The sequence below is a fragment of the Salarias fasciatus genome, chromosome 8 (assembly GCF_902148845.1).
Source record: "Salarias fasciatus chromosome 8, fSalaFa1.1, whole genome shotgun sequence".
NCBI lineage: Eukaryota > Metazoa > Chordata > Actinopteri > Blenniiformes > Blenniidae > Salarias > Salarias fasciatus.
In genome coordinates this window covers 14,120,727-14,139,989 of record NC_043752.1, presented here as the reverse complement: position 1 = coordinate 14,139,989, position 19,263 = coordinate 14,120,727, and the positions used below count along the sequence as shown (strand labels likewise).

The 19,263-nt window shown below is 42.4% G+C and overlaps 5 protein-coding genes across 5 annotated transcripts; 1 reads left to right on the top strand and 4 right to left on the bottom strand.

Moving 5' to 3' along the window:
* Nucleotides 1–258: 258 nt before the first annotated feature.
* bub3 (BUB3 mitotic checkpoint protein) lies at nt 259–3,964 on the bottom strand. Its single transcript, XM_030098960.1, has 8 exons — nt 3,757–3,964; nt 2,816–3,010; nt 2,638–2,707; nt 2,409–2,560; nt 2,017–2,175; nt 1,673–1,850; nt 1,266–1,482; nt 259–468 (listed from the first exon to the last, which is right to left on the bottom strand). The coding sequence occupies exons 2-8, from the start codon at nt 3,008–3,010 to the stop codon at nt 459–461; spliced, it is 981 nt and encodes a 326-aa protein (XP_029954820.1). The 5' UTR covers nt 3,757–3,964; the 3' UTR covers nt 259–458.
* Nucleotides 3,965–5,384: 1,420 nt separating this feature from the next.
* On the bottom strand, nt 5,385–6,487 carry hmx3b (H6 family homeobox 3b). Its single transcript, XM_030098368.1, has 2 exons — nt 6,180–6,487; nt 5,385–5,993 (listed from the first exon to the last, which is right to left on the bottom strand). The coding sequence occupies exons 1-2, from the start codon at nt 6,457–6,459 to the stop codon at nt 5,398–5,400; spliced, it is 876 nt and encodes a 291-aa protein (XP_029954228.1). The 5' UTR covers nt 6,460–6,487; the 3' UTR covers nt 5,385–5,397.
* A 2,589-nt stretch (nt 6,488–9,076) lies between these two features.
* On the bottom strand, nt 9,077–13,284 carry acadsb (acyl-CoA dehydrogenase short/branched chain). The gene is made up of 11 exons (XM_030098789.1): nt 13,190–13,284; nt 12,841–13,003; nt 12,660–12,760; nt 12,368–12,574; nt 12,107–12,277; nt 11,787–11,912; nt 11,577–11,669; nt 11,411–11,500; nt 11,184–11,321; nt 10,866–10,965; nt 9,077–10,394 (listed from the first exon to the last, which is right to left on the bottom strand). Exons 1-11 carry the CDS (start codon nt 13,223–13,225, stop codon nt 10,318–10,320), a joined length of 1,302 nt encoding a protein of 433 aa, XP_029954649.1. The 5' UTR covers nt 13,226–13,284; the 3' UTR covers nt 9,077–10,317.
* Nucleotides 13,285–13,705: 421 nt separating this feature from the next.
* Nucleotides 13,706–17,703, top strand: LOC115393674 (zinc finger protein Pegasus). Its single transcript, XM_030098781.1, has 4 exons — nt 13,706–13,918; nt 14,131–14,287; nt 14,362–14,550; nt 15,554–17,703. The coding sequence occupies exons 2-4, from the start codon at nt 14,152–14,154 to the stop codon at nt 16,450–16,452; spliced, it is 1,224 nt and encodes a 407-aa protein (XP_029954641.1). The 5' UTR covers nt 13,706–13,918; nt 14,131–14,151; the 3' UTR covers nt 16,453–17,703.
* Nucleotides 17,516–19,221, bottom strand: pstk (phosphoseryl-tRNA kinase). The gene is made up of 6 exons (XM_030098782.1): nt 18,926–19,221; nt 18,579–18,828; nt 18,301–18,502; nt 18,143–18,218; nt 17,975–18,068; nt 17,516–17,901 (listed from the first exon to the last, which is right to left on the bottom strand). The coding sequence occupies exons 1-6, from the start codon at nt 19,142–19,144 to the stop codon at nt 17,684–17,686; spliced, it is 1,059 nt and encodes a 352-aa protein (XP_029954642.1). The 5' UTR covers nt 19,145–19,221; the 3' UTR covers nt 17,516–17,683.
* Between the last annotated feature and the right edge of the window lie 42 nt (nt 19,222–19,263).

Here is a 19,263-nt window from a genome sequence, read left to right as displayed (position 1 = left end):
ACAGGTCACTGTCCAGGGGCAAGTGGAGCCTTCAGCAAGATGAGTGGATCATCACTTTCCCTCAACACATCGTCAGCAGAACAACCTCTCCTGCCCTCACATTCCTGCTTTCTCTGGTTTTCTTTTCCAGGCAGGAAACACAAGTGGCTATTGTTGACAGTATAAACTGGATTCATGTTGCCAGCTAAATTTCAGAACTTATTCAAAAACATTACAAAACACCAAGATCATTAAGCTAAAATAACCACGCCAAAAGTGTAAAAGCTACATATAAATCAGTTTAATAAAGAACAAGATGTGAAAATGGATAGATGGACAAGAGAAGAGAAAGACACTCAAACAAAAGATATTGAAACTGCTGCACAAGAACATAGAGAAATGACAAGAAATAAAAGGTGCACTGGATGCCAGCTGATAAATCCATTTAGATTTTAGATGGAACCGCTTCAACAGTGCACTCAGGTTGACCTGTAAACCAAAAACATGAGAAAATTGACTCAATCCACACATAAAAAAAAAAAAAACAAGCAATGACCAATTTGGAGAAAACGGGCTTGTTCTCTTGTTTTTGTCCGAGATTTCACACAGAAGGAAAAGCAGGACCGTCCAATAAGGAGCCAGACTCTCTGAACAGGCTTTTATAGGTTGACAGTATCCAGATTCGTGCCACTGAAAATTAATTCATACCAGAAAACCTTTTCAATCAATTAAATGTGAAAAAGTGTATTTTAGAAACAGACATTTAAGAAAACACACCAATTCAGGTATGATACATGTACTAAATCTCTTTTTTGATGAAATTCTAATACATTCTGTGTTGATTGACAAACCAGGAAATATTCTGAAGGCATGAATTATGGGGGACTAAGAAAATCTTGCACTGTCTGTATTGTATGAACAGATAAATGACATTACTCCAAACAGCGTCAAACCTCAGTTAACATAACCTGAAGCGAATTCAGTTTTAAAGTATCAAAATAATGTCAATGGTTGTATTACAAACTATGAACAGTGTCTATTTCAGTGTTTATTTCTAACAGCAATACACAAACTGGGGGGGGAAAAAAAAAAAAAAAAAAGACTTTCAAGCTCTCATCTGTCTATCTTTCAGCTGTCGGATATTGAAAAGTGGGCGGACAAAGATACAGATCAGCATATGCTGCAGCTGGACGTGCTCTCGGTAAACAGAACTGCTCACAGATTCAGGTGCAGGCAACCTGCTCTGGTATGAAGTCCTGTGAGCCGCAGCGGAGAGGAGGACTCACTTGGGCTTTGTCTCAGCATCTGTGACTTGGCGGATGAAGATGGCGTCCTCTGGATGACTGATGTCGCCTTCCTCGTGCATATAGGAGGAAGCGATTGCGAGCATGGTGCCGTCGTTATTGAAGGCCAACGACGCGATGCTGGTTGGATAGCGGTGGAATTGACACAGGCGCTTCTTGTTGAATGGATCCCAGATGTTCACAAAGCCGTCTGAGCCACCTGGTCAGAGGAGAGGCTCAAGGTCAACCTCAAAAGTTTTAGGCGGGCTTACCGCCGAGATATGATCTATATTAAGCAAGCTCTGCAAAGTCAGCCGCTCAACAACAAAAGGTCACAGGAAAAACTTGAAAAAATTACTTCATTGACAAAAAAAAAACATATTTCTCAAGTGCAAACTGGCCAATCTCACCTGTGGCAAAGGTGTTATGAACACTGTGGAATGAGATGGCATTGACGGGGTAAACCTGCTCAATTCCCCCTTCCTTCAGTCTGTGGCACTTGAAGGCATACTTCTTCTTCTGAACCTCTTGGCTTGGGTCCAGGTACTCCACAGCCACACGTCCCTCGATTGAACTCAAGACGTAGCCCTGGAGCAAAGACAGGAAAGGGGGAAAAAAAAAAGGTTACTATCAAACTTCCTCACATCAAAAACTAGCAGCTGCAACACTACACTTCATTAACAGAAGATTTTAACATGGCCAATGTGCTCTTTGAAAGGCCGAACAAAGAATTTTATTCAGAGTTAATATGGACCTGTTTGTTGGGGAAGGCTCTGATGCAGCGAGTCTGATACTTGAGACTGGACTCCCTTCTTTGCTGCACATAACCCATGTTCCTCAGATCCCACACCAGGACTCGTCTCGCAGCTGTACCAACAATCAGCCTGTCTCCAGCCACAGAGAGGGTGTACACCTTTGATAAAGAACACAAGCATTATCCAAGCATGTCCAACAGACAAGGACACAAAAAAATATCTTCCTCGCCACTGTGAGATACATTAATTACGTTTTTTTTCATTAACGGATGTCTTATTGTCTAGTAAAGGAGTTAGGACTCAAATGAATCAAACACAAACCTGAAAAGTTTTGGAACAGAAAAATTGAAGGAAAAAAATATCTTAGGCCTTCATGCCTCAACTGTTGTACCTTTTCAGGCTGTGGAAAGGTGCCAGCATTGCAGGGTGTCCGTGGGTCCCACAGCCGAACTGATCGGTCCCAACTACCGGTTACCATGACATTAACCTCCGGGCAGTACTCCACACAACGAATGGGGGCATCGTGCATCCCAACGGTTGTGCCTGTTTACAAGGAGGCATTGACAATATTAGATTAAAAGGCTTTCAGGCAGTTAGTACCTGAAAGCATTGCCACGTACCTTGGTCAGTGTTCAAATCATGAGTTTTTAATTGAGCATCCAAGCCTCCACTCCAAGAGTGTGTTGGGTCCTGTGAGCAAAAAATTAAATCCCCATGTTAGTCTGACATAACGAGAAACCTAAATAGCAAACAAATTAAAGAAATGCAAACATTTATATATATATATATTTGACCTACATAAAAAGCACAGTCAAGAACTGGGGCTGTGTGCTGGTACTTCATCCGCATGGTGTTTCCTCCAACATCATAGAGGCGAACGGTGCAGTCCCAGGACGAAACCAAGAGGAACTGAGCAGTGCTGGGGCTGAACTTCACAGCAGAGATGCCGTCCTCTGGTCCCTGGTTCAGCTTGTACTCGTTTGAGCCTGTCATCTGCAGGGGAAGAAAAACATTCACATAAAGGACATTATTATTTTATTTTAAGATCAAAATTGGAAGTTACCAGATTCAAGAAAGCAACAATAATATATTAGGCACATAAGAAACTAACAACTGGTAAAACATTGACAATGTACATCTCTGACACAGTCATTATATTCAGCTAGTAACATCACTTTTCACATATAAGTCAAATTCATATAACTGACTCGGCCTGAAGCAAATTCATCCCTCTAACAAACGTTTGGGGTAAAACAAAGAGTTTTGATAATGTATTAGTACCATCAGGCGTCTTTCTTGAGGTTTGTGCTCATGATCGCTCAGGATTTTTAAGGATCATTTCCAAAACAATAAAGGATGCTTAACTTAAAACAGATTCTGGGTGGATTTGCAGGGAAACTGGCTGCAGAGAGACCATCAGTGCTGATCAGCAGTACATTTTGTTTTCCGATTGACGTAAATACAGCCTCCAGTGAGAGACGGCATGTTTAGCTAACAAGCTCCGCTAAGCTACGTACTGTTCCAGACTTTCAGGTAAACTGTGTTGTCTTCATTGCTGAAAATTAAGTACTGGAGTAAAGACTGACTACTTCGAGTGAAATCACGATTCTAATAATTCACATCAAGCGACTGAAAGAGCTGTAAATCGAAATTTTAAGGAGCCACACCGGTGTTTGCTAACTAGCATTAGCCTGCCGCAACGGCTATGTCCCGGGGCTTTGCAGTTGAATTATACTTACCGCTGCTATTAATGCTCTTCAGACGCAGCCAAACCTCCGAAATGAGTCGCGCTGTTATTGTATCCCGGGCTACAATATTAATTTGGAATGAAATAGCTTTAAAATGCCAGACGGCAGTGTGCAGCTACATGGAGCTAACTCTGGTTGTTAGCGCTGCCGAAGCTGTGCTCAATGCTGATTGGTTGAGACGAATATTCAAGCGCGCGCCCGTGATCTGATTGGTTGGCGTTTACGTGACCTTACGTTCGACGCAGATCACGTGACATAGGTCACCCCCTCCCCTTCTCAGAGACACGTGTTTATTTTAATTTTAACAAAGACACGTATATTATGATTTAAATACAAGAGAAAAATGTAATATGAAATAAAACTGAAAATAGGAAATGTTTAAATTGGTATTTAAAAAAATTCTAAATATAACAGAACATGTGTCACTCTAAATGACATGTATCGACATTAATATTGTTCGTTCACATTCCTCTTGCAGTTTGGGAAAACCTTGGCAATGGAAAAACATCCGATTAAAGCCAAAAGATGAGCTGTATAATTAACCATTCATTTACCTTTTCAGACAAAGAGAACAGAACGATCACTTTTAATTCTTAATACGTGTTATACATGGCTTCTAGACCAATCCAGCATTTGAATTTATACATTTTTTCCCCAATCATTGTTTTTCACAACTCATATTAAATCTTTATCCATGATCATAACCCAAGTCCTATGGGCTCATGAAATATCAACAATACTTATTTAACGCCAAATTATATGGACTAATATTATTTGTGATTAAATTCTATACTATACTCATTATTAATTAATCAATAGCAGAGAATTTCATTCCAATTTCTGTTCCTTGATATCATTGATCCCTGATACGGCAAAATACGTTCAGAAATGTTTGAAATCTGTCACCTGTCATGAAACTTTAATAAAAACAGAAATAATATGTGATAGAAAATTATTTTTGAAACGAATCTTTACTCATCAGCTCATTTAATATACAGAATTTCAATGACAATATCAGAAGAAAATCATACACAAAACAAAAGCTGTTTTTGGCTCTTAATGGCTTTAACATGACTGCCAAACATACAAAACAATTTCCTGTGTCACCTGCAGTTTTCTGGACGTTTTTAAGAGATCACATGATTGTCCTCATCCACTACGCATAAAAAAATCTCTAAAATGAAGTAGGTGACGGAGGCCAGTTTCGCCCCATGAAAGCCAACAGTATTGCACAATATTGGAAAATATCAAAATATTCAATTCCACATTTTTTGAGCTACAAACACGGACACAAATCTCTGTAAATACATATAGACAGCCAACCCTGTTTAAAACAAACACACTCCCAACTCATTACATCCAAATATATCCACCCTTTTTTTTTCCAGATTCACCAATAAGATGTGATAATATGCCCAATATAAACAATAATTTCCCAAAATTTATCAGAAGCACCAATAATAATAATAATAATAATAATAATAATAATAATAATAATAATAATAATAATAATAATAATAATAAATATTGGGTTCACAGATTCTACAAAATATACAAAATTGTTGGAATTTTCTACAGTGAGTAAGTCTAATTGAAAAACATCTGTACAGCGGTTTGTGGCCCCCCTCGGTGTTAAACAGGCCTCAGCAGAGGGACTGGGTGTGAATAGTACATGTGGTGGGGAAAAGCCAGCAGGGACTGGCTCCCTGCTGAGTTTGTGACGGGACCCCCGCTCGTCTCGGGGGCGCCGTTCTCGTGATAAAGTATGGGAACGCGCACAATCCTCTGCGCCGCGGCGTGGCTGAGGTTGGCCGCCTCCAGCTCCGCGGCCAGCTGCCTTTTCCACTTATTCCTCCGGTTCTGGAACCAGATTTTCACCTGCGTCTCCGTCAGGTGCAGCGACGCGGCCAGGCCCGCGCGCTCCGAGCTGCTCAGGTAGCGCTTGATGTCGAAGGTGGACTCCAGCTGGAAGACCTGGCTCCGGGAAAACACCGTGCGCGTCTTCTTCTTCCGACACGGCTTCTTCTCGGAGTCCAGCTCGTCCGTTTTCCTCCTCCATTCGTCCTCCTCCGGGTCTAACTCTTTCTTTGGCTCCTCCGCGTCGCTCTCGTCCAGCGGGATGTCGTCGTCCGCGCTCTCCTCTTTGGCATCTGGGTCGCTTTTGGGGAAATCCGGGGAGCGCCTGTCCGGAGCCGGCGAGCTTTCTCTCAGGCTGACCTTCTCTGATCCTGCAGAAAAATTACATTTAACAGTATCCTTTAAATAAATAAAAGCCAGCATCTTCCTTTTATGAGTGCGCTTTTATTTATTTAATTTATTATCACAAATCCATTTAAAATGACAGATTTAAAAAAAAATTGTTGACAGGAAATCAAAATTCGTTATTGCATGTGAAAAGTAGTAGAATAATTTACCTGCAGTCCTGAAGTGCGTCCCCAGTGTGTATGGGTACCACCAGGTAGAAGCCCTCTCCAAATACTGCGCGGATAGTCCGAGTCTCTGCGCTGGCAGCTCAAACCGAGGGAAAGACAAGTCGCCCAGCCGGGAGAAGAGGGCGCCCTCAAAAACTCCTTTGGATGAACCGAGGAGGGTTTTCTGCTTGGTGGGTTTGTCCTCAATATTCAGCAGGTTCTTTATGGAGAACGGGGAGTCTTTGGTCTGTTGGCGAGTCTCCTGCGTGTCAGAGTCTGCCATCACCCCTCACTGACCGATATAAATCACCATCAACGATGAAAGCGCTTTAAAAAAAAAAAGTATAGATGTTGGTTTAAAGATCTTTGCAGGCTGCGTCCGGCTGGATCCTTGACGAGGACGACGGCGGGCAGAGAGCGCACCTCATCAAAGTTGCCCCGGATTGAAATGGTGAAATAAAAAGTGCCATCCGAGTTAAAACGCGCTCGGTCTCTGCGATTGGGCAGGTACAATAGCAAATGGGATTGCAGATGAAACCGTGAGGGGCTGTGACAAGAATAGACTCCCGGAGAAGAAAAAAAAAAAAGGCAGCGCAAGCGTTTTGGCTGCGGGCGGATGGAACGGTGCGCACCCACTTATCATCCAATTAGATTAAAGAGGGAAATGTTTCGGGTTTTTTTTTTTTTGGTGGGGGGCGTGCACGCGCCACAATCACCTGTCAGCAAATTGAATTAATAATCCAGAGATAATCACGCTCAAAGGTAGAGCTAAACATCTCTGTTATTATGCAAATGCGCATATTTAATTCAAGGACCAGACTCAAAAAAAATAAATAAAAGTGAAGACTTTATTTATTCTTGCGGAAGAGATTTATATATATAAAGAAGCTTTATCGATTTGCTTGTTTCCTGTTGCTTTTTGGCCTATTTGTCTCTGGCATTGTAAGATAACTCTGTTGAACTTTGTGCTCGTGCGCGCGGTTCACCTGGACCAGATCTTATTGACTGCCGTGTAATTCCATTAGCTGGGAAGTGCTACAGGCGAATGTCAAATTGAATGCTTACCGTCGTGATAAAGTCTTTTTTGCATCAGCTTTGTACAAAAGCCTGCAAACCCACGGGGGCAGCCTCAGCCTGTGATCCGCCGCAGCAGGATGACAACGGTCTCGTCTCTGGTGCGCGCAACAGCACGAGCTCTGCTTCCTGAAACATTTAGATGGATGTGATCAGCTGAGGAGAGGATAAAACAAAACGACGAGCAAGTAGATGGAGTTCTTTAGAGGGTCATTGTGCGGGTTATTTAAAATCAGGATGATAATTGTGATCAGGCTGAAGGGAGTTGCGTAAAATAATATTTTAAGATGTAATTTAGATACAATCAAAATGGCAGAGTAAAATGTTTTATTTATTTAAGTGAAAGTCTAGCAATTGTGACAATATGGAATTTATTGTTATGGTTCTGCCATTCAGTAATATTATAGTTTGCAATTAATTCCAGATAGAAAATGATCAATTTAATGCCGCCCCCTGCTGTATAAATAATGAGTATTAATAAGAGGAGATAAGTGGAGGTTTGTGGTCTCCAAAACGCACCTTGCTCCAAATATACTGTCTTCTGCAAATAAATAAATAAATACATGAAAATAAAATGAGCAATGTTGAAGCATTGATAAAATAACGTCCCGACACTAACGAGGGCAATTATTATTTTAAGTTTGGAATTAAACGCACAGAAGCCTGACACGTGGTGGATTTAAGACGCGCCAGCGGGATGAAACTCGGAGCATATGCAGAGAACTAATCAGACAAATTGAATTTGCTCAACCTACAAACATGCAGGCTGTCCTCTCAGCTCGTGGAGCGCTCTCCAGCTCTAAAGGACAACACGGTGTTTTTGTGAACAGCTACTTGAATCCCTGCATAATTAGAGGTCTCATGGCTGTGTTAAAGATGGGGGCGGAGGAAAGAGGCCGGCCGGGCTGCGTTTTTTTCCAAGGCAGAGTGAAAAACAGATAGCTGTGTTTTCATCTGATTATGCTCATTAAACAGAGGATCTGCATGAGTCAGGGTGGACAAGAGGGGAAATCAAAGCGCACTCGATCAATGATGCCAACACAGGCCTGTGTTTTTTCGTTTGGGTAATCAAGTGCTTTTGGAATTATGCTTTCCGGATGCTCTTCTGTCATGGAGCTGATATCATGAATATTGTTTCTTTTTTTTTTTTTTTTTAGGATCATTTTCAACCTGCTACACTCACTCCACAAGTATTATCCTTATATACAGAATATTCAGGTAATTTCTGTGGGATTATTGATATTAATAAAGTGGTTTGAATTCACCATTGCTGCAAAAGAGGAAAACTGTTATTCATATGTGAAAGAGATCGGGTGATCACAGAAGATTTACATTGTTTTGAAGGATATCCTGCAAATAGTGAGATAAATAGAACTTTTTGAGATTTTCTATCACTAAGAGCATTTAAATCCTTGGAAAATTACATTTAACTGCTGCTAATAATCTGAATTTCTATCATTTAACACCTCTTCGTAAATACCAAGCACTGTGAAGGAACTGTGTTTTACTAAACTTGCATCTTCAAACGAGAACAGCTGTTTGTAAAAAGGTTGTAGAAAACCATTGACACAGCACTAACGTTCAAAATGAGGTAGTTAAACAGAACAAACGTGGAAATTTAATCAAGCTCACCTACAAGATCATCAACGACTTCATTATGAAAGGCAGCGTCTCTTCGACATAATTAAATTCAGATAAAATATCATTAGAGGTGACAGGCTGTTAATGATAATTGACGCCTCTTCTGCTGAAAGGCTGCAGGATCAACGTCAGCCAAGGAAACACTGCCATCTAGTGGGGAAATAGTGAAGCGAGGATCCACTTCATTGCGGCAATCATATTTAATAATACTAGTAATGTTTTACAGATAACTGCTTGGTGTGTTATAAAAGAAAAAAGAAAAAAAAAATCCCACACACCGATGATGACAAGAAAAATCACACTGGATTGCAGTAACCGATTTTCTGAAGGCACAAAAGTTACAATCTCTGAAAAAAACATGAGAAAATAATCTGTGTTGTAACACAACATCCTGTTCTTAAACTATTCATCACTACATCTTAACTACAAGAAAAATTATAGTGAATCAAGGTGCTAAAATGTATAAAAATCAACACAGACCGGACATTTAAAACAAGATAAACTGTAACCATAGTATCAGTAACAATGAAATGAAACTTTATAAATCTGAAAGCAAGTTTATACCAGCATGATATCCTTTGAAAAGAGGTTTGAAATGACAAAATCCTAAATATTTAGTTTCGCTATATTACATTCTAGCCCCTTCTTTCAACTCTTACTCGCAACTTTAGGAAACAGGAAAACCAGCACAGATGGAACTGACAGGAAAAGGTGCTTTTCACATTTAACGAAATTTTCACAAAAAAAAAATTTTCATCTAAGAATTTATTTTTTTAGTTAATGTCCAGGGTTGGAAAAGTGAACAGTTATCACCTGCAAAGAACAGGATGTGTTGTGTGCATTAAATAATGTAACATTCATGAAATGTCACATTTCTCAACTCAAACTGCAAAACACTGGGAGTCTTCTGGAAAGTTCGCTGACTTCGCAACAAAGTTAAAAAAGAGAAGACGAATAACTGTTTATTTACATCAATTTGATGCAAGTTATAGAGATGCAAAGGAGCCTCAAAAAGTGATTTCAGGGGGGAAAAAAATGGAGTGTTAGAGTAATTCTATGCAGTTTGTAACATACATCTTTTAAATGTGCTTATTCTCGGCGTTAAAGCGCCGCTTGAGAAATAGATAGAATTCTTTGCTATAAAATGCAAGTTCAGAAACTGTGATTAAAATGCTGAGTGATCAAGCTGAAGAAAAACCTCAAGAAGTTGAGTAAAGATTATTTCTGCAGCTCAGACCTAAGACGACAACAGAAGAGACTGTTAACTGAGGCTGGAAGACGGTGAACCGAATCAATGATTACCAACCAAGAGTTTGACGGTTGATACAGTGTATCAATGCAATGTTTGGTTACAGGTCGATAGATGTGCATTTCACACAGAAACCACGCGTAACACAGCAAAGTGCCGTCGATCAGGCGGATGGTCTCAGTAGTCGTACTCCTTGTCGATGAACTTGGCCATGGTGGACAGCTGGATGTTTGTCGTACCTTCATAAATGGCGCCTGCGCAAAGAAACAAAACCAAGCATTAGAATGAATTCTTGAAGGACAAAACAAACATCCAATATGCTAAAACCCTCCAGCAGCCTTCACCGCCAGGAGACAAGGAGGTTTATTATTCAGATCTGCAGCTGGACAGCCGGGGAGCCAAAATGGCGGCGATGAAAGAAAGGCAGCGTCTCTGGCTGCGCGCTGGTATAATGGCAGCTCTGAGTGGGGGCAGGCAGGGGAATTCCTGGAGAGTCTGATTACAGCGACAGCTATCAGGGCTTCTCCCCACCCCACTGTGGTCCAATCACACACGACGACACCTGACCTTCACAGGGGAGTCCTTCACCCAGAGCAGCTTTTACTATGGTTACACAAACTACACACTGTCAAAACATCCTCCCAAAACAAAAGCCTGACAGTGTGAAACGAGGCAAAGAAGCTTGTATTTATAAACTCATAGCAAAACTGTTCTGAGAAGCTCACCAATTTTGCAATCTCTGTAGTATTTCTCGATAGGATAGTCTTTGGTGAAGCCGACTCCACCCATCCACTCGATGCATTTTGATGTAGTCAGGGTTGCAACCTGGGAATGGAAGCAAAAGAGACAACATGGTGGCTCTAAAGGGTTTAAATAAAATGAATGATCAGGTTAGTTTCTGGAAGAATTAACTTTACCATACAGCAAATAAATAATAATTAATGGTATCAGAGAAATTATTTAAAACAGTGTATATACATCAACATGGGTGAAAAAAGTCAGAAATATTGTCACTGTACTCAGTGAATCAGGCAAAAGCTCACCTCGGAGCTGAAATATTTAGCCATGCAGGCCTCTTTAATGAAAGGTCTCCCTGCTTCTTTCAGACGAGCGGCGTTGTACGTCAGCAGCCGGGCGGCTTCAATCTGTGTTGCTACGTGAGCGATTTGGTGCTGCATGCCCTGAAATGCACAAAGAACCACAGCGTCATTAGAAACTGTACTATTCAGTAACATGATGAGACGATCATCATTAGAGGCCAAGTCTGAACCTGGAAGTCAAAGACACGCTTCCCAAACTGCGTTCTCTGCCTGGTGTATGGAATCGTGTGATCGAAGCAGCCCTGTGCCAGTCCAACCATCTGAAACAGACCAGGACCGGTTCAGCACAACAAACAGCTCCACCTTAGACACACGAGACATGTCTGATGGTTTTACCTGAGCTGCAATTCCAATCCTGCCCTCATTTAACATTCCGATGGCGTACTTGTACCCTTGACCGATCTCCCCTAAAATGTTTGTTTCTGGTACCTACAGCAGAGAGCCGAGAGTTAGTACTTTTAGTATTCATACTTTGGTGTTGTTCTAACACCAAAGTATGAATCGACTGGATGCTGGTCCCATATAGTCTGCAGCATTTGGACTCACCTTGACATTGTCCAAGTTCAGAGGGCAGGTGGAAGACGCACGCAGACCAAGCTTGTCTTCCTTTTTGCAAATCTCGAGCCCCTCAGTGCCCTGGTCAACAATAAAGCAAGTGATGCCTCTGTATCCCTGCCAAAGAAGAAACAAGGGGAAAAAAAAGTCAGAGCAGCACCAAGTCATGGAGTGCAGTCATATAACAGTACAGTTATGCACTCTATCATCTGTAAATTAGGTCTGAAATCCACTCAAACAATCATTTTAAAATCAACAAATAAAGTAACTAGTGGAATTCTAAATGTTAAGAATGAAAACACGACACTCACAGCAGAAGGATCCACATTGGCCATCACTAGAAAAACCCCTGCATGCTCAGCATTACTGATCCACATCTTAGAGCCATTTATTATGTAATAATCTTTGTGTTTTTCAGCACGAGTCTTCAGAGCAAAAGCGTCACTTCCGGATTCGGCTTCAGAGAGGCAGAAACTTCCAACCTGTCACACATAAGACAAAGACACTCAGAATTAACTGTGTGGTTGTTACAGTCACTGGAGTCTTTCTTGCAAGAAGGTCGGATTAATCACCATGTCAGTGGACAGTCGGCTGAGGTACTTCTCCTTCTGGGCCGGGTTACCAAGTTTGACAAGCAGCGTGTTAATCAGCGTGTTCTGGATGTCACAGAGGACGGCCACGGAGGGGTCCACCTTCGCCAGCTCCTCAATAACAAGAATGGATGAGAAGAATGTGGAGCCAGTGCCTCCATATTCTGGGTCGATTTCAATGCCCATGAGCTGTGAAAGGAAAAGAATTACAGTGACTTCAAGGAAATAAATGTGTTATGACATCTGATCTGTTGTGAAATAAGGTATTACATACACCCTGTTCAAAGAGGGATTTGATCACTTCATCAGACATGAAGGAATTCGCGTCCATCTTTGCCACGTGAGGAGCGATGCACTCCTGTGCGTACTTTTTCACTGTGGAACAACACAAATGTTCAGGGTCAGAGGGGTTTCTTCTCAGCTCCAAGGAGCAAACTAAAACATTCCCTGCTCACCTGCTTCCCTCATCATGCCCTCCTCCTCAGAGAAGGTCTGGAGCGGAGGGAAGGAGGCTGCTCTGTTCGCCTCATCTGAAGCGATGTCTGGAGCTGATCTGGTGGAGCTGCTTCTCCACCCAGCCTGACATGCTCCCCATGGCCGAGCGATCTGTCTGAAAGACTGGGAAACAACAGCAATGGCTATGTGCGTACTTACTTTTGACTGTTAGCATGATAAGGAAACATTAGCCTGGCATAATCCGTAAATCAAAGATAAAGAACGTCTACTTTCGGGAAGATGTTCCGACACGCATGCAAATATTATCTTAAAGCACCAGATGAAGATGTCTAATAAAGTCAATCTCACCTTTGAGAGGATCCGAGCTAAAGGTGCTGCAGCCATGATTGTTACGAAATGTTTACATAACGTTCACCGCTTGTTCTTGAGTTTTGAGAACCAGCTTTAAGATACATTACCGCCACCTGTCGGACCGGAGCAGAAACAACAGTTTCAATAACCCTTGGACATTTTAGCTTGAAGGAAATGTACAGTTTAAAATGTTAGATTCTCATTTATATTATGCTTAATTTTATCAAAGGAAGAAATACATTTTAAAGTGAAGTTTGTTTGTTTTCAAGGTCTTCAGAAATTTATTCGGCTGTTATTTTTTCTCCCGATGGTCAGTGAAGGCAACAGTTGCGTTCAGGACCAAAACCGTTTAAAGGGAAGCGGTTCGGTGTTTCTGATTAACTCGTTTCCCTGTTAAATGGTGACCAGTTTCCTTTAGCGTTCCTTGTTGTTGGCACATTTAACAACAGATGTCAAAAAACCAACAGAAATCTGTAGCTGCCCTGTCTAAAACTATCGAAACGCATATAATGATAAGGTTTAAGTGTGATACCTTTCGTGAGTCTGATGCTACTGAAAGTAACAGCGAACGCTAGAGGAAGTCGGTCTTCAGTTAACAGGGAATCCAATTGATCCGAAACACCTTCACTGGTTTACCGGGTAACGATTTTAATCACTAAACTAACGCCGCAGCTCCTTTCAAGCTCCTTTGTTTGCATGACAGTTAACGTGACCAGTCTCTGACAGGTAAGATGTTGGATATACAGAGAAGACTTTTAAGTTTACGTATCTAAAATGACAAACGATTATTTAGATGGCGTTAGCAGCGATGCTAATGGCTATCCTTGAACATGATTTGTGTTTACGCATGCTAACATAGCTGCCGGAGGGTAACAGCTGTCTGCTGTCAAAGCAGGATTGTTACCCGCTCACTCGCTGCTGCATTTGGATCTTTTCAGGTTCTGTTGAGAAGGGGAAATATGGAAGAGGTAAAGTCCGAGCCGGTAGATTTTGTGAAGGAATTTCAGGAGTACCTGACCCAGCAGACCCAACATGTCAACATGATCTCAGGCTCAGTCTGTGGGGAAAAGGAGACAGCAGAGCCATATCAGGCCGGTAGGAATCATCACACACAATGCCTGTTTGGTTTATTAAGGGAGTGCGAGGATTGAATTGTGTTGTGTGTGTAGTTGTCCCGAGGTGTGAGCAGAACGGCCTGGATCCCCCGTCGGTGGAGGTGAGCCTGTCGATGGAGGATGGGCCAGACGTTCAGGTGGACGGCCTGGAGAGGACCTGCGACGGCAAATACAAGTGCAGCTACTGCAGCTACGCCAACAAGGGCATGGCTCGTCTGATAGAGCACATACGCATCCATACAGGTCAGTGATCCCTCTGAGGATCAGTGAGATGAGCTGCTGTGGGGAAATCAAAGATTGGCTCATGACATGCCCTCTAAAAAACCTGCTTACCAAAGAAGCTGAAACAATGCTGCACTTTTTTATGAGAACGTATAGTTTATATAGGATTTATGTTCCATCAGGAACAAAGGAGTAATCAAGCACACGGAAGACAAACTACTGAATTACTTGTAATCTCCAGCCCAAATTTGGATGAAATGTAAGAACAAAAGCCTAACACCTAAATATGCATAGAGGAAAAAGAATTAGTCACTCTACAACTCCTGTTTTAGGAGTGCTTTCCTGCTCATTCCTTCTCATCCCCTCCAAGTCAAAGTACTGATTAATAATAGGCGTATTGCAGTTGGAGGAGAGACAATGAAAAGAAAGATCAACCTGTGACATGGCAGAACTGCCATTTCATTGTAAAATCAGTCTTGTATTATACATTCCTTCAGCTCATAGGTTTTGGAAGACTAGGAAACAGCATGAACTGGTGAAGCCTCTTGAATAAGGGTAGAATGTCTCTGATTGACCTGATGAGCAAAATCCTTTTCTAATAAGGACACACATCCATCAATGTTTTTTTTCTTTTCAGTCAGATCTAATGTTTTTAGCATGCTCGGTTCACACATAACATCCAAAATATTCCCAGTTTTTTTTCAGATAGAATAAGATGCATGTAATAACCAGCAAATAGAGGGCTAATTAGAAAAACACATTTTCTGGACTTTTTTGCATCAGTCAAGTTAAAAAAAACAACTTTGAATAGTGTCAGTATTTCCCTCATCAAGAATTGTTGAAAATTGTTCCTTCCTAATCACTATATATTGCACAACAAACGCACAAAGTTATGTGAGGGGATGAGCAGTGTGCATGATTTTCTGTTTAATTACCTCAACTAATCTGATTACATAAACATTCTACCTTGAGAGGATTTAGTACCATAGTTAGTTGTTGAAATCCTTCATATTTCTTCCACCAGGAGAAAAGCCTCACCGCTGCCAGCTGTGCCCCTTTGCCTCTGCATACGAGCGCCACCTGGAAGCCCACATGCGCTCGCACACAGGGGAGAAGCCGTACAAGTGTGACCTCTGTGCCTTTCGATGCAGCGACCGCAGCAACCTGTCGCACCACCGGCGGCGGCGCCACAAGCTCCTGCCAACCAGAGTCATGCGCTCCCCTTTTACTAATAAGAGAGTGTTGAGCTCCTTGCAGAAGAGGACGAGCTCGCTGGGTTACGGCCGGCGGCTCCTCCTTAACTTCAGCCCCTCGTCCATGGTTATGCCAAAGTCGGATTATTTGACCGACCTGCCTCACAAGGTCCACCATTCAAATGGCAGTGAGTACAAGAACCCTCCCAGGTTGGATGAGAATGAGACTCACATCAGGAGTGGGAATAGTTTGACTTACAAGAACCCGCTGGACCAGCTGTCGACCCTCGCTGGCCAGTTGGCCGACCTTCACCCGGACTCTCAGGCCCCTGCGTCCCCGGACCGGGAGTCCCTCAGAGAGGAGAAGCCCATCCTCATCCAGCACATCTCTGGTGAGCAGGTCACATGTTTAAATGGCGCGCCGGGAACTCCTAACCACGCGTGCAGTCCTGTTCCCGGCCTGGACTTCGAGAACAGCATGAATCCTCTGACTGCCAGCGTCAGCAACAGCCAGCCAAGCACCCCCACCGCCGCTCTGACGGCCGCGGACGAGCAGCTCCTCCAGAAATGTCAGCACTGTGAGATTCGCTTCTCGGACAATATCCTCTACACCATTCATATGGGCTGCCATGGCTATGAACATCCATTCCAGTGCAACATCTGTGGCCACATGTGCGTGGACAAATATGATTTTGCCTGTCATTTCGCTCGTGGCCAACATAAGAAGTGAATATTTTAACAGTTTCTTACAGCTAACGTTTTCAAGTCTACAATCAGGTCAGGCCTTTGTTTTTCTACACTCTGTGACTCCAAACTTGAATTTTTCACTATGGTTGTGACTGTGGAAACCCACGGCACAGTGGTATGGTGGTTAGCACTCTTGAGGTCTCTGTGTTGTCAGTGGAGATTTGCTCCAATGTCTCCAAGTTTGATAAAGGAGGATAGGAAATAACTGGATGGATATACATATGCACTAAAACCTCTACTTACACAGCGTAGTTGCCACCTCCATTTCCACCATTAGTTAATTCCTTCTCGCCAGTGTTATTTGTCAATGCAGCATTCTTTCTGTGTTGGCTTATCAATTTCTTGGGATCACTCAGTGCTTTCATAACTTTCAATTTTACATGACATGCCATAACTATTTTAGTTGGCTAACTATTGAAATCTCGGCATCTTTGTTTGCACTGAGGCTGTCAGTTTGACCACTGTGTCACTGACTATAGTGTCTTTACACACAAAATGTTCCTTCTTAGTCTAATTATCTTCACTCTTTTCCCTGAGAGAACCTTAAGCAGGATATGTGTCAAATATTTAAATGTCTTAATTTTTTAGACCTGTTGTCTTCGCTCCAGTGATAACCCAATGTATTATATTCTAGCTAGATCTCAGTTCTCAAGTGTTTTTTTTTTTTTCTATTTAACTCTTGTGCTTTTTTAAAAAGAAATTCTAAACTCTCATATTTTGTGGCCCTGTGCATATATATACTAATTTGTTGTACACTAAAGCACAATTTGCTATTGCCATGTAACTTTGTTTGGGTGGAACCATCACACTGTTACATGTAATATACAGTAATGCTACTTTGTAATGAATTTATATTATTTGCTTTTAATTTATGTACATCTTGGTTAGAAAAATGAAATATTTAAATTATATATAATTGGTTCCTGAACTAAGTTTGTAAGTTTTTGTCCTAAATTAGTGGGAAAAAGACTGTTTCTTTCTTGCTGAATCCTGTGTTGTACCATGTTTATAGGACACATGTTATTTAAATGCATTTTGAATACTTTTTTGAAGATGTTTCAGTTTATTTTAAAAATAAAACAAAAATATGTACATTTTGAGTTTGTTTCAATATGTCTCAGTGGTTCTGCTGTACGATGTCTTTACTTGAAAACAAGTACAATTACAATGACTGCATTTGACATTCAATTCAACTTATATTTTGATTAAAAGAGTCATTTTTGACTGTTGATTATTCCAAGTAGAAGTTCCTTCCTTTTTTCATCAAAAATGGCCACTGCTTTTTTAACCACAAGTTCAACATTTACATCCTCTTCCTGCATGAAAGGCACTTCTTCCAGGATTTGCGTCCGCAGGTTTTGAAGAAACGTTGCTTTGGTCTCGTTCAGCTGGGCGGCCACAGTCCGCATGTGTTCAGAAGAGAGCCGGCTTTCTGAAACAAAACACGTCGAGGTTTTCTGTCAAACTGCACTGTCTTCCGCTAAGTGTGGTCAATGATGGCTGACCTCGAGCGGTCTTCATGGCTTCAGAGATTAAGCGCCGGCAGGCCTGGTCAGCCTGGTGGATCACGCTGTTGGCACATTTCAAACGGTCAGCCTCCTGCAACACAGATCAAACACACACTTCTGTAGATTATAGTTTAAATCTACCATCATGTGTAGATCATTTGGCACCTTTTGCTCAGAGTTATCCTCCACTGGACTTAGTGGGTTCCTCAGGGCAGAGGAGATCAAGTCCATCACGCTTTGACTGAAGATGAACGAGAAATCACTGATATATCAAATATATGCATATGAGCTTTATCGATAAATGTTAATAGAACAACGCTTACATATCACATTCAGATAAATTCTCGGTAGTGTTCAATGAAATGCTGTGCTTCTCCCATGAGTTCTTCTGTGGATTCGGAGGCTCCAATCGCTTTACCATTTCCAGTATCACTTCAGAGGGAACCGGCGTGGACCTGCTCTGGTTTCTGCTGATGCAGGACTCCAAATCACACTGCAGGTAGACTTGACAGAACCCCAGCGAACCTGCAACACCCAACAATCTTTAAACACGTGCAATGCAGAATAAAGGCAGAGAAATTTTACGATTAAAAGCACTCACACTTTCTTGCAAGCTGGCACACTTCATATCTCATGCTTGGATAGTAGAAGTTGTCATCCAGCAGAAAGAGGAGGGGGGCGGGGTCATCGTTCGACCCTTCAGGATGGAGCACACCTTGAATGCATCGCTCCCAGGCCTCGCTGTTGATCCGAGAGCTGCTCGGCTGATCTGCCATCACTTCCACAGGGTTCCTCAAGAACTGCTCGAGACACTGCAGCACTGCTTGTCTGTGGAGCTTCCACTGGCTGTGCTGCGAGGAAGAAATTAATTCATCAGTGAAATGTTACAGAACTTTAAGGATCAACTTAATGCAAGCTGGAAATGCCGATGAGCTCTTCAGTCTTCACCATGTCTTCCAGTTTGACACCGTCCTCCACTGCCATGGCCCTGAAAGCCTGATCGGGGATCAGTCGGTCGTACTCCACCGCCGCGGCTCTCCACCCGCGCCGCGCAGCGGCAGCGAGCATCCCGGCAGCCAGAGACGACTTTCCGGCCGCAGGAAGCCCGCAGAGGACACACAGACAGCCGGCAGCCCCGCGGACCACCCCCGCCCCGTCTGCTGCCATGAGCAGCCAGAGCTATTCACAAACCCGGCTGCTGACGGTGGGCTCTCCGCATGCTGCGCTCCACTGGGAATGTCGTGTTTACTTCCGCGTTACAGAAAGTCACGTGACCTCCGGCTACA